Genomic DNA, 14,172 nt, shown 5'->3' on the forward strand with positions numbered 1-14,172 from the left:
TAAACCTGGATCAGAGCTGGTGACCTCTTCCAGTTGCTTCCACTTTGCTTTCCTGGTCTACCTCTGTGGTGTCCCAGGTCAGCACTATCTGGATCCTTAAAGAGCTGTTTCTGGAGTCAGAAGACCCAGTTTAAGTCCCTGCCTCACCTTGTCCAAACCCCACCTGCATCACAGGGCTGAGGGGGCTCACCTTTTCAGTCCACTGCATTGTACTTGTCTCTGTGTGTGTCCTTTACCTTCAGCTGTGCAGGGGCCTCCCTGGGGGTTGGGCTGAGGTCTTATTCCACTCTGTGCTGGGCATAACCTGGTGCCTGGTGAGGAATGGAAGGAAGAAAGGATGGATGGATGGGTAGGTGGAAAGAAGGAAGGAAGGAAGGAAGGAAGGAAAGAAGAAAGAAGAGAAGGAGGAAGGGATGAATGAATGAATGCATGATGGATGGAAGAGAGGGAGAGGAGGGAGGGAGGAACAAAGAAAGGAAGGAATAGGGGGAGGGAGGAAAGAAGGATGAATGGATGTGTGGATAAAAAGGAGGGAGAGAGGATAGAAGGAAGGAAAGATGAGTGGGTGGAAGGGAGGGAGAAAGGAAGGAAGGAGGAAAGGGAAGAAGGAAGGATGGATGGATGGATGGAAGGATGCATACGGGTCACACTTGATAGTAGTCTATCTAGGACAAAGGTTCTGAAAACTGCACGATGCTCTAAACCAGCAGGAGTATTAGCATGCCATAATGAGTGGCTTGGGCAGATCACTTCCTGTTTCTGGGCCCCAGACTTCCCATCTGTAGCATGTAGTGTCTTGGACCAGATAATCTCTAAAGGCTGCTCTTACTCTGACATTCTAAAATGCTGATGCTGACTTTGTCTCTTCCCCTTTTCTCTCCCCTTCCCCCAACCCGAAATGTGTCTTGGAAGGTCAACGTAGTTCTTGTTTTCTGGATCTGTGCCAGGTTGGGTGCCAGGTCCCATGGCCATGGTCAGCCCAGACAGGGCCACCACCAGGTGGGGAGGTGCATCAGTACAAACTAAAGAAATTGCTAGAAGCAGCATGGCTGCCTCTTGTGGCAGATACAGGGTGGGGCCTTGGCACTCCTTGAAGTTTTCTATGAAGGCAGCTCTGGAGAATGAACTTGCCACCCATTCTAGACTATAGCCCAGAGCTGCCTCCAGGGAGAGGGCCTTGCACTGACCATGGTCTGTCTTGACAGGCTGGGCGAAGGGGGGTCCAGAGGAGAGGGGAGCAGTGGGAACATGACCAGCTGGGCCCCTGGAGGAGAACCCCTGGCCAGGGGTTAGTGTTCCAGGGACCTCGACTGGAGGCTGTAAGAAGCGCCCTTGCCTGGAATTCAGTCTGAGTAGGAGGGTTTGAAGCTCAGATAGCTGCTTGACTCTCTTTCCTCGGGTACCCATGTCTGCTGGGGGCCAGAGAAGCCCAGGGGGTCATCAGCTGGGGCCACCAAACCAAACCAAAGAGTCTTCTGAACCTTTCTCAAGGGGCTCAGGGCCAGAGCAGGTGGTTCTGGACAGGCTGGGTTATCCTGGCCATCTCCTTCTCACCAGGGAGGGGGTCTGGAAGAAGCAAGCGCCCACATATGTTTGGAAAGGCTAGCGCCCCAGCAGCTTCTTCTTCCCTCCCACCCACATCCCTACCCTGGGGCTGGCAGGCAGCAGTAGGAGAGAAGCAGACCCTATGGTTTATGGTGCCTTTGAGGACCCCTGGTCCAATTCTCCTCCTGATGCCTGAACCTGCAACACACTATCTCTGACAAATGACCACTCAGCCTCTATTTCAGTATCTCCAAGATGGGGAACTCACTTCCAGGATGGTGGTGTGAGTTCCTGGGATGATAGAGAGAAGTGGGTAAAAGAGGTGTGCAAGGCCCTGGGGCAGATATATCTTTTGCAATTCCGCATAGGATAGAACATGAAGAGACCACATGAATGAGGTACAGATCCACGAAAAAGAGAGTGAATAGACTAGCGCAGGGACGAAAGAAAGATGGGAGACGTGGCCTCTGAGGGGCCTGCCTCCACCATAGCTCCTCCTTCTCCTTTCTTTGCCAACCTCTGCCTCCGCCACCTAGGTCACTTTTATTAGTTGGCGTGGGGGGGAGTAAATGCTTTAATAAATCACCTCCAGATCACAGTGCCTTAAGACAGTAGAAGTTTATTTCCCACCCATGTATTTAGTGGCTGTCTTTCTTTTCAGGGACCCAGGCTGCTTCCTTCTGGTGGCCCTGCTGGCTTCCTGGGGCTTCAGCATTTGACTGGAAGTTGGGGGAAGAAAGAAGGCACGGAAGGTTGAGCAGGAGGTTTTGTGAGCCAGGCCCGGCCTTAGCGCACTGTCCGCTGGCCTGAGCGCAGTCACGTGACCCCACCCAGCCCTGAGGGAGGCTGGGAGATATGGTCTAGCCGTGCATCCAGGAGGAAAGGAGAGGCATTTGTGAAAACAGAGCAATCTCTGCCACAACCTCTTAACCCCCGAGCCTCCTAACCCCATGCTCCGTGCTCTGAAGAGGGAAAGGTGGCCTGTCAGCCTGGCCTACGTCACGAGGGGCATCCTGTAGGCATCTTCCACAGCCCAGCCCCTGACTGGACCCAGCCCAGAGGCACCCGGGGTCTCTTTGCTCTGGGGGGAGGGCCTCCCCTCTGACACTGTGTGTTTCTCCTCCACAGTATGTGGCCTTTGCCTCCCTCTTCTTCATCCTGGTCTCCATCACCACCTTCTGCCTGGAGACCCACGAGCGCTTCAACCCCATCGTGAACAAGACAGAGATCGAGAACGTTCGGAACGGCACGCAAGTGCGCTACTACCGGGAAGCGGAGACAGAGGCCTTCCTCACCTACATCGAGGGCGTCTGCGTGGTCTGGTTCACCTTCGAGTTCCTCATGCGCGTGGTCTTCTGCCCCAACAAGGTGGAGTTCATCAAGAACTCGCTCAACATCATTGACTTTGTGGCCATTCTGCCCTTCTACCTGGAGGTGGGCCTGAGCGGCCTGTCCTCTAAGGCGGCCAAGGACGTGCTGGGCTTCCTGCGTGTCGTCCGCTTTGTGCGTATCCTGCGCATCTTCAAGCTGACCCGCCACTTCGTGGGCCTGCGCGTCCTGGGCCACACTCTCCGCGCCAGTACCAATGAGTTCTTACTGCTCATCATCTTCCTGGCTCTGGGCGTCCTGATTTTCGCCACCATGATCTACTATGCCGAGAGGATAGGGGCGCAGCCCAATGACCCCAGTGCCAGTGAGCACACCCACTTTAAGAACATCCCCATTGGCTTCTGGTGGGCCGTGGTCACCATGACGACGCTGGGCTACGGAGACATGTACCCGCAGACGTGGTCCGGCATGTTGGTGGGAGCGCTGTGTGCGCTGGCGGGTGTGCTGACCATCGCCATGCCCGTGCCCGTCATTGTGAACAATTTCGGGATGTATTACTCCTTAGCCATGGCTAAGCAGAAACTACCAAAGAAAAAAAAGAAGCATATTCCACGGCCACCGCAGCTGGGATCTCCCAATTATTGTAAATCTGTCGTAAACTCTCCACACCACAGTACTCAGAGTGACACATGCCCGCTGGCCCAGGAAGAAATTTTAGAAATTAACAGAGCAGGTAGGAAACCTCTTAGAGGCATGTCGATCTGACCTTTCACCTCCGCCCCCTGTAGCGATGATTCCAGATTCAGTCAGACTGCTTCCTTAGTTCCATGGGTGACCCTGGACCCTGCGCTCAGTCTCGAGGTGTGGAGTCTGGGGGCCCAGGGAGATGCTGGGCAGCCGAATTCACGAGGCAAGAGCCTGCTAGAACCTCACTGGTGGCCCCCCGTAAGGAGGTTAACATGCTGGTCTCGTGGGGTTCTGAAGAGATGACATGGCCCGCGAGGTTGCTGAGGACTCTCTTGGCAGGAGCCCCGGGGGCACTGCTGCTTGGTGGGCAGGAGTGGAGCATGAGTCGCTGACTCAGGCCACTGACCCAGTGTCGGGGCAGGGCGGGGGCGGGTGTGATTCGGAAATGCCAGACAGCTGCTGATTTGGTCTTTACACGGCTCCCTTCAGGCCGTGCGTGTGTGGCACAGATGGTGCATGGGATCTGGCAGGAGGGTCCCTGCAAAGGCAGCAGCAAGGATTCTCACCCCCGCCAGAGCCTGTCTCCATAGCTGAGTAGCATTCCTGCTCTGATGCCGGCTGCCTAGCTCCAGGCGCGTCCTGGGAGACTCGCCTCTTGCCCTCCGTACGTAACAAGCTTACTTACCCCACAGCATGCGGAACCAACTCATCTTCCACCACCACTCTAGAGTTTAGCGTTTATCTTTAGGAACCTGTTGGAGTGACTCTAGCTTTCACGTTGTCTGTTTGGGTTGATGGTCAAGTGGGAGTTTCCGGTGGCCTTCTGATGGGAGCGGCTGGTGAGCGAAGGACTAGAGGGGGCCACCACCCGGCAGCTTAGATGAAAGCGCTACAGACCAGCAAACAACCTCCCACCCAGAGTTCTCCCCGTTTCCGGCGGTAGGGACTGCAGCAGCAATACACGACATCCCAACCAGTGTACGACCACTTTCCCGTGAATTCAGTGGGGGTCGGGGGGGGGGAGGGGTCCATGAAACAATACTAGTCACCGTGGGATATATTCTAATATTCCATGGCTAGTGGTTCGTTATGGGACTATCTCAGTTTTATGAGAACCTGCACATAGCACATAAAGTTGATCATGGGGCTCTGGTCCGAAGATATAAAGCCCATAGTCTACCTCTACCCATGGAATACCATCGACTTATTCTGTGGACACAGGGATTTGAAGGCAATGAACGACCCAGAGAAGAATGACAACACCGAGCTAAGAAGGAGCGCCGGGGCGAGGAAGGCTGAGTCAGTGATAGGTGGCGTTTAGTCTACAGAAGACACCCCTGTGCCCAGGGCAGGCAGGGGGGCTGTAGGCTAGCTCAGCCCTAGAGGAGCAAGTGCCCCCTGGCCTGGGTGGCCTCCCCCAGTGGGTGATTGACTCTCCCCCGATGGCCCCCACCCCCATCCTACTCCTGATCTGGCTTCATCCCACAGCTACGCTGCCCAGAGCAGTACCCCCAAGGCCCACTTCTCTGTCCGTGGGAACTTTCCAGCCCCTTCGCCTGGCCCCATACCCCTCCCCACTCCCTGGGACTGCTGTAGGCACCTGAGAGGAATGTGGCTAGTGTTCTGGGCTGGGCCAGGGACTGGGCAGGGGTCTCAGAGGCTGGAACAGGGGGACCTGGCAGCGGGGGCGGGCTGGACTCCCCAGCCAAGGTGTGGCTCCTGCTTAGCAAGGCAGGCATGGGCCGAGGAAAGCCCCTGCCCCCGCTCCTGCTTTGGGTTAGCTATAGCCCTTCTGTTCGACCTCAGGAGCCACCATCATGGCAAGGAAAATTCCTGGGGCCCTAGGGGAGGGTCCGGGTGAGCCTAGCCCCCCAGCTTCACTCCAGGCCCCAGCAGGAAGAGCTCAGCCTGAGTGGCATCACCATGGCGCTCCTTGGCCCTCTTTCACATCCTCCCAACGCTGAATCTTTCGGGATCGGTGCCTCAAATATGGGTGCCCCGGGCCCACCTGTCAAGGATCCCTCATTCACTCCAGTCAGGCGCAAATTCTTCAGTACTCCCAGACAATGCCAGTATTCTCCATGTGCTGAGGGCGTGCATGCACGCACACACATACATACATACATGCACACACACGCGGAGTGCAGATGCGTGCGTGCTGGCAGGTACACCAGCTAGTCACAGGACGCAAGCCCTCTTGCCATGCCGCAGCAGGCCTGTAAAGCCTGTGCACTCCTGTTGGAGGCCCTGGGCCCCACAGCCGTGGCAGCCCTGCTCCTGGGAACCTCCTCGCTGCAGCCCCAGGTCTCAGGGATCCAGAGTGTCCTGGCTTGCACGGTCTCTATGGCTGAGGAGGTACTTGGGGCCCTTCCGAGCCTGCCCTCTGGAGCCCAGATGCCCAACTCCACCTACCTTTCTCCCTCCCATCCCCAAACTCTGCCCCGCCCCCTTTCCAAGTTCTCACGCTCCTGAGGGTGCTGTCTTGAGATCCCAGACCCCTCTGAGCCTCATACCTCACCAGAACACTCCTCCCTCTGAAAGCTGGTGTGTGAGACCCAGGTTATCTATCACCAAGAGGGTGTGTGGTCCTTAGGGGGTGTCTCCTCAACCCGGCACCCCTGAGTCCCTTCCCATTTGCCTCCTTTCCTGCTTGCAGCTATGGTCCTAGGTGGGCGTGGGGTTTGGGTGAGTCGGTGAGTGAGTGTGGGGGAGGCCAGAGGTGAGGAAGGCAAATGCGGGGGAGACTGGACCCTACAGGAATGGAGAGGTGAGATGCAGCCCCCCCGGGCCTTTCCAGTCTCATTCCACACCCAAGGGCAGTCAAGTGGCCTCAGCAAGGGCTGGGCTTCTCCAATTCCACTTTTAGAACCTGGGTTGGGGCCAAGTGCAACGTGCTGGGCTCTAAGGGCACCCCCTACCTCCAGGGCTAGACCCTTGGGACTCAGGCAAGCCATCCCAGTCATGTCAGCAGCACCCTCCCCTCACCTCCACCTCTTGGTCTCTCCTGAAACCTCAGGTCTGTGTGTCTGTGAGGGATGATCTGGTCCCCTCTGTACCATGGCTGGCATGGCGTCTGTTCAGGGGATTTGTCTTGGCAGGGGTTGTAGGGCCTCACGGGGGGATGCCAGGAGGGCGCCCCTATGGTCAGGGACTGCCTGGGACTGACAGCCCAGGAGGAGCTGCTCCTCTCCCAGAAGGGGGGTCCCTCCCCCATCTGCAGTCGGGGGCCCAGACCACCTCCTCTGGGCAGTTCGGAGTGCTCCCTCTGTCCTGCCATGTGCATTCACATGTGTCTCGTCCATCCCTGCTTCTGTGATGTGGGTTGGTCCTCTGGGGTGCTGCGTCTGGGGCTGCAGGGTCCCACCATAGGTGAGCAGCGAGGGGGCTGGCACGGGGGATGGGTGGTGGCCAGGCCCCCCTTCCTGCCCATGAGCACATAGAGCAGCAGTGAGGTCCCGAAAAGCCCCTGCCTGGGCCCCCTGGGAGCTACCACTGCAGCCTCTGGGTTCTGCCCTGAGCTGCCTGCCGAGTCCAAAGCGCCCCTGGCCCCAGCCCTCCACCCCTCCCCTCCTGGGCCAGGAGTGGTGTAGCCCCCAGGGCAGGGGAGGTGGCGGGGATTGGGACAACAGTGACCAGGAAGGGTGTGGGCAGGGCCCCTCCAAGCGGGCTGACCGAGTTTCTGCTCAGAGGCAGGGCCAGGGTGGGCAGCGGGAGCCCTGAGTGGGGTCGGTGTGGCAGGCGGAGGGGGAAGGAGCGGAGAAATGAGGGGCTCTGAGGGCCAGGCCTGGGTGTTCTTTTCTGTGTTGTTCACATGCTCTCTCTTTCTCTCTCTCCACTAATCATGTTTTTCTCTCTCTCTCCTCGTTTTGTTGCATGACTTGTGCCGGTTCTCGTGATTGTACTCTGCTCGTGTCTCTCACAGACTGTCCCCAGTTAGCCTGGGACTTTTTCCCTGAGCCCCAGGCTGGGCAGCCCCCTCGGGGCTAAACCCGAGGAAATTCCCAGCCACCCCTCCCACCCCGCCCCAGCCCTGCGTGCGCCCCTGGCGCACCCGCTGCTGGTGTGAACAGTAAGTACCTCGGCGGTGCCTGGAGACCAGGGCACAGAAGCCAGCGTGCTGGCTCAGGGCCGGACATCGGGTTCTCCTTGCTCCAAAGTTTAAAAAAAAATGACCCTCTCGCGGACGCTCATCTCTCAGCCCATTTCAAAGCCTGGAAACCATCTTCGTGAGATGCTGCCCATGCTGCCATTTCATCATCACAGGCCCTCGGGTCTAGTGGGGGCCAAGGGGCCCTGGGCCAGGGGAGGCAGGGCTCCCAGCCTCCTGGGGAGCAGCTGGGAGCCGAGGGGCCTGGTGGCCATCTCATCTAAAGGACGGGGTGGGGGCCGGAGGGTGGGGAGTCTTGGGTGGGCTGGCACCTCTGGCCTTTTCCACGGCTTTCCCGGGTTTGGAGAGCTGGCCCCCCTGGGTGGTCTCTCTTCCAGCCCCCCTCTGGAGCTGGGGAGGGAGAACGTTCCCAGTTTCCGAGAGCTCACCAAACTGCGCATTAGCCAGCAGCCCAGGGAGGCTGGCTCCTTCACAGAGAGGGACATAAACGCTCCTCCCACTAGCAGCCCCAGGCACAGCCCCTTCTCAAAGGCCTTCCAGGGAGGGAAGGGTGTCCAGTTCACATCCACCCAGGGATCCCTGATGGCTGCCCCCTGGCCGGACCCCTGCAGGAAACCAGCCTCAACTTTGGGTCCTCTAAATGCTGTGGGAGCTGGCTGCTCCAGGGGCACAGTGCTGGGGGGCAGAGTCAGATGAGGGGTCTCAGGCTCCACCACCTACCTCTGACCCACCCCTGGGTAAGCCCTGCAGGCTATAGATACCTCCACTGACAGACGATGGCCAGTAGAGAGACAGCAAGTCCTGGCTCCCCTCCCAGACGGAGACGCTGCCTGGTAGGACTCGCTGTTTTCCCCTTGAGGAAACTGTGTGCAGGGTGCTGTGGGCCCCAACTTCTGCCCCCTCATCTACAACCTCCTCCCTTAAACTTCCCTGCCCTCTCCCCAGAGACCCTTGGGAGGGAAGACGGGATAGCCAGACTGGGAGGCAGAACCGGGCTTGTCTGTGCGCACACGTGTGTGCCCTCAGACACACCCCAAGTGCTAGGCAGCCCCCAGACCCCAGAGAGGCCCCAGCCCCAGTCACGTGGTATCAGAATTACCTTGGTAACTGGCCTTTCTGGTTCAGAGTAAATTGGGGAGTGAAGCCCCTGGGATTTGTCAAGAAACACACTGTACGTGAAATGCTTTGCCATCTTGTACGACAGACTTTTTTTTTAAGTTCCAAAATTATGATGGGATTTTTTTTTTTCTTGGATTTGCTTTACGAATAAACCTGATTGGTCCATTTCTCTTTTGACTGCCTGCCTCTTTGTAGTGACATGATATGTACACGGGCCGTGATCCCACCCGCGGGCACGCTGAGTGTGTGCACACGGAGAAGGACCACTTCTGCGTGTAGTTACATGATGTGAACAGGGTCATGGAAGAGGGTCAAATCGGGTGGAGACTGTCTCCAGCTTTTTGCCCCTCTTTAGTCTTTCAGAGGGCCTCCCCGTGTGGTCACGCCCCTGTGGGGTCTGTCTTCCCTTGAGGCTGTCACCCTAGAGGAAGTATTTGAGGAAACCACAGTGCCCACCCTGGAGACCGAGTCGGCGCCACCTTGGCCAGGAAGAGTCTACTTAGAGAGCAGAGAGCGTGGGGCAGGCTCAGTCCCCGAGAGTGATGGGCGGGGACAGAGGCCGACGGAGCTACCTCTGCCAGCTCCAGAGGCTATCACGGCACTGCTCCTGGACTTGGGAGAGGGAGAGCTCCCTGCTCTGGCCACGCTTCACCCTCACCAAATGTGCCCCAAACTTCCTCCCAGGTTCCTTCTCAGGCTACTGCAGAGGCCAAGACTCGTCTTTCCCACCCGAGTCCATCAGCCACTGTTGTCTTTACACATCCATTTGCTCTGCTTTGCGGGGGATGCTGCCGAGAGGAGACAGAGGAATGGGAGCCCCTCCCAAATCCTGGCCGCTGTCACTGCCTCATGCCTACATTCCTGTTGCGCCTGTGCAAGCTGACTAGGACTGCTTGGGGCAGAGCGGGGTGGAAGACACTGGCTTGGTCTGTGTGGCGATCAGAGTGGACTGAGTGACCAGCTTAAGTCTGTGTGGGGATGGAGCAGATTGAGTGGTCATACTGGGTCTGCATGGGGGACCAGGAGACTGTGTGACCAGGCCTAGTCTGTATGGGGGATGGAGCATACAGAGTAACCAGATTGGGTCCATATGGGGGGATTGAGTGATCAGATAGGGTGTGGAGGGGGACTGTGTGAAGCGAGTGACCAGAGGGGATCCGAATGGGGCCTGGTGTAGAGCCGATCGACGGGGTCTGGATGGGGCCAGGGATGCCTGAGCAGCCAGCTTGGATGTGGATGGGAGGCAGCAGGGCTCTGGTTGGCAGCGGAGGGGTCAGAAAAGGCTGCCTCTCTGAGTAGGAGTGTTTCTGCGTGTCTGTCTGTCTTCTCCCTGAGCTCTGTGTCTGGCCCTCTACCCATGACTGCATCCACACCATCCTGTCTCATCGGCCCCGCCTTGGACCTGGGGCCCGGCCCCCAGCACTGCGCTTGCTGGGCCCATCACCAACTCATCTTTTTGCAAACTTTGAGCAAACCCAGGAACCCTCCTCCCCAGCACTATGGGCAGCCCAAGGCCTGCCTGAATGAGCCGGGGACCCCCAGCCTTGTGCCTCCCTCCATGGCCTGCTCGCTTTTCCATCCTCAGTTACCGGCTGCCCTTTGCCGATGCCCTACTTCTGGCCTGTTCCCCCCCCTCCCCCACTAAACAGTTTTCAGTGTCTCAATAGCTTCTGCTTATATGTTTGAAGATTCCAAACTGAATGGGGAGGTGGCGAAGGCCGCGCTGGCGAACGAAGACTGCCCCCACATAGACCAGGCCCTCACTCCCGATGAGGGCCTGCCCTTTACGCGCTCGGGCACCCGCGAGAGATACGGACCCTGCTTCCTCTTATCAACCGGGGAGTACGCGTGCCCACCTGGTGGAGGAGTGAGAAAGGGTATGTAGAGGAGGCTGCCTGGCACCCCTGCAGATGGGTGGGCGGGGCGGCGGGCAAGGGGCGCTGAGGGGCCGGCAGGCACACTGAGGGGGGCAAGGAGCCCCAGGGTCGGCCCCCGGAGGTCTGAGTCCCAATGTTGTAAGTGGGATGGCAGGCTAGCGGAGAGAACCGGAGGTCCAGGCAGCTGTGGGTTGGAACTGAGCTGAGGGGTAGGAAGGGACTTGGGGACAGGCTGGACAACTACAGCCCCCAAGGCAGAGGGGTACCCGGGGATGTGGGAGGAGCCTCAACTCCCCCAGGCTGCTCTGGCAGATGGCAGGTCAGACCCCAAAAGTAAAGTGATCTCCCCTGTCCCTTGGTTGAGGAGGGCGACGGGGTGGGCCTGGTCTGACCAGGACCCTGTGGGCTTAGCCAACCAAGATCCATGTTCTGAAAGTGGCATCCTTTAAAGAGAATCCACAGACCAGTGGGAGGGGAGGCATGAAGAGAAAGGTAGCTTCAGGGCTTGGAGGTGAGGCCAGTGTCCTTGCAGAGGTAAGGTATGTGCCAGTCAGAATACTGCTAGTGGCAGACAGAGAACTTGCCAAGAGAAGGTGGTTACGGAGGACTCTGTGCAACCCCTTCTGTCCCCAGCGCCCGTCAGCCATGGCCCTGGGTGTGGTCAGCGCCCCCTTGTGGTTGGTGAAGGCTGAGCCCCGTGGCGGTCTCTGCTCAAAGTCTCCTTGGATCGGACCCTTATCTTAGGCTGACCCCCTGGGGAAAAGGCTTCCACTAGCGCTTGAGCATGGGCTGCGGAGAGGCTTGGGGTGGGGGCCCAGCGCACCTTAGCTCCATGCTCCAGGCACTGGCCAGGGCCTGGAAGGCAGAGGAAGCCATCCTCGGCACAGCGGACTGGCTGGGCGGCTCATGCATGTCGGGAAGCAGCTCACAGGCTCACACGGGGTGCATGCTGACCGGGGTGAGCAGGCTGGGCCAGATAGTTGGTTTTTTAGAGCAACAGTTGGTGTAGCCGGTGGCCATTCACAACTGCTCCAGTGTTTGAAATGGTTCAACAATATGCAAGGAGAAAGCATAGAACTCAGAATAAAGGGCAAACCCGGAAGAGGAGAGGCAGCCCACAGGGAGACGGGGGAAGTCCTTCTGGTCACTGGTGCTTAGTGTGCTCACCCGATCCAGGCTGGTCCCTGCTTCCTCGCCTGGCCTGGAGGTCCCTTGGACCCCAGTGTGGCATACCACCCCCCGCATGGTGCTGCATGGCAAGGGGGCTGCTGGCCCCGGGGGTGGGCCCCATCCTTGGCCTTCCATGGATAGGCCTGATGCTCCCCTTCACAACTGGCTTTTTCCCAAGTGGAGGCTCTAGAAAGCCAGGAACTGGGCAGCCCAGGGGGTTTCAGGGGATGGCAGGTAGACCATTCCCAGTGGCTGTGCTCTGCCCGGTAAGGTCTCGTGGGCTGCCTGTCTCCTTCATCTTGAATGTTGGATTAATCTGTGTGGCCTAAAAGAGCAGACAGGAGAGACTCTTTACTGGGCTTCCAGAAGCCCAGGCTGTGTGGGACAGAAGCAGCCTGTAGTGGCCAGGGAGTCCAGTGGCAACCACTGTCCACAGGTGGTACCCACTCCGCAGTCCCACAGAGGTACCAAGGGTGAAGTGCCCCCACCAGCATCAACCCGGCCCCGCTCTCATGGAGTCATGACAGCCGCCGAGGACTTGCCTTTCTCAGGATGATTCCAGGCCGTAAGCCATGTGCAGGGTAGAGAAGAGTTAGGAGCTTAACCTGTTCCCCCAGGAGGGAGAGAAAGAGGCGTGCTAGGCTGGCTCACTGCATGGGAGAACCAAGCCAGCTGGAGAAGAATCTGCCTGCCTCTGCATGCGGCTGTTCTGTCTGTCCTCCTCCTTCCGTAAAAACTAAGTACCAAGCGGGATGGGAAAGCCAAGAAGAGAAGCTCAAGTGTTAATTGTATTCTTTACATACAGATCTTTGCAAAGAAAGCCCTGTCATTGCTAAGTATATGCCGACAGAGGCTGTGAGAGTGACTTGACCAGGCGGCTTGGCCCAGGACACTGGTGGCTATTAAGCATCTGGGTGGACCTGCAGCCCCTCCTCACCCTCGGACAGAGTAAATTCACGCCATGCAGGTTTGCCGGACGAGTCCGAGTGGCCCAGGCCTTGTACTAGGACGGACGTAGCTTTTCTACGGCCAAATGGTAACTGACTGTAGAGGATTTGTTTTCCTTCTTTTCATTTTTTAAAAATTTTATTTTATTCGGGGAAGGGGTGGGATGGAAGGGTTCCTTAGCATGACTTGCATGAAGTTCAACAGAAAAACCCAGCAATCCAAACCCACCAATCCCCTGCAACTGTATGATTACCCTAAACCACGACAACAACGAAGAGAAACAAGCAAGAGTCCTCTATTTTCTTTCAAAGCGCTTTCCTTTTATACATGTTGTTGGAGCCAAACTGTAAATGGCATTTGGTAGAAACCTGTACGTTTTGGGGGGGGATGGAGCGGGGGGGCGGGGAGGGGTGGGGATGGGGAACGGATTGCTTCCCTTTTTGTACACGAGATTGAAATGGAGAGTAAAGGTTCCCAAAAGGGCAGTCGGTCAGTCATCGGTCATATTGACCTCCCCTTCATAGTTCATCTCTCACGCGGAAACTGAGAACTTTGCTCCAAATAGAATTGTGGAAACACACTGCCGCCTTCTTCCCTCTGTTTGGCATGCTTGCGACCCAGCGGACGTCTCCCCAAGACCCCTGACAGCGGCTAGTCTAGGTTGATTCGATCATCTTAGCGGTGTGTAGATTCAGTGCGACCAACTTTCATAACAAATTGTTCATAGTAGATAATCAACACCTTATGGATTTTCCAAGCGTTCCTTCAGAGCACCAAAAAGATCAGGACCGCGGGAGGGCTGGTCCTCCTCCACCTTGATTAAGGCACAACCCGGCATTGTATGCAACTTCAGAGTAAGAGAACTGCATGCCCAGTGTTATGCACAGCGACCCCAGCATGAAATAAATTCTGTGTCATGGTTTCTGTATAGTCTAAAGCAGATTTGTTTTCCTGAAGCAATCGGAGGTTTGCAGAGACACGCTTCTGCATCTCGAATAAATATAGTATTTCCCCAACAGAAACAGAGGACAGTAGCTTGGCTTTGGTCTGATTCTAAAATTAGTGGTGGGGTAAGGGGTGGGGAAGGATGATATTTTTGAAAAACACATGCTTGAGATGAAAAAAAAAATGCAACATCTCAAGCTCTCACTGCAGCTCGCAACATTTCCTGGAAAGAGAGCAATGCTGCTTTAGTTCAACACCCTCCCCTCCCTGGGCCCTGGCCCTCAATAATAAACAGCTGACATTGGAGATGAAGCATGGATTTGGGTTTTTATTGCCTTTGGCAGTGTCGCGATTCAGTTCTGGGCCCCTGGTCAGGCCCTCTGTGGCTGGGCTGGGGTGAGCCTGAGCCCTGGCTCCTCTGATCTCAGGGACCCACCCAAGGTG

The 14,172-nt window shown here is 57.1% G+C and overlaps 1 protein-coding gene across 1 annotated transcript in view; it reads left to right on the top strand.

Annotated features, from left to right (window-relative positions):
• KCNC1 (potassium voltage-gated channel subfamily C member 1) overlaps positions 1 to 14,037 on the top strand; it is a 44,590-nt gene extending 30,553 nt beyond the window's left edge. Inside the window, exons 2-4 of the mRNA XM_032641945.1 lie at positions 2,674 to 3,607; positions 10,477 to 10,665; positions 12,641 to 14,037. Of these exons, the coding sequence (XP_032497836.1) occupies positions 2,674 to 3,607; positions 10,477 to 10,665; positions 12,641 to 12,705 (1,188 nt within the window). The 3' untranslated portion in view covers positions 12,706 to 14,037. The remainder of the gene's footprint in view (positions 1 to 2,673; positions 3,608 to 10,476; positions 10,666 to 12,640) is intronic.
• The last annotated feature ends 135 nt before the right edge of the window (positions 14,038 to 14,172 follow it).

Source organism: Phocoena sinus, chromosome 8 (genome assembly GCF_008692025.1).
Source record: "Phocoena sinus isolate mPhoSin1 chromosome 8, mPhoSin1.pri, whole genome shotgun sequence".
NCBI lineage: Eukaryota > Metazoa > Chordata > Mammalia > Artiodactyla > Phocoenidae > Phocoena > Phocoena sinus.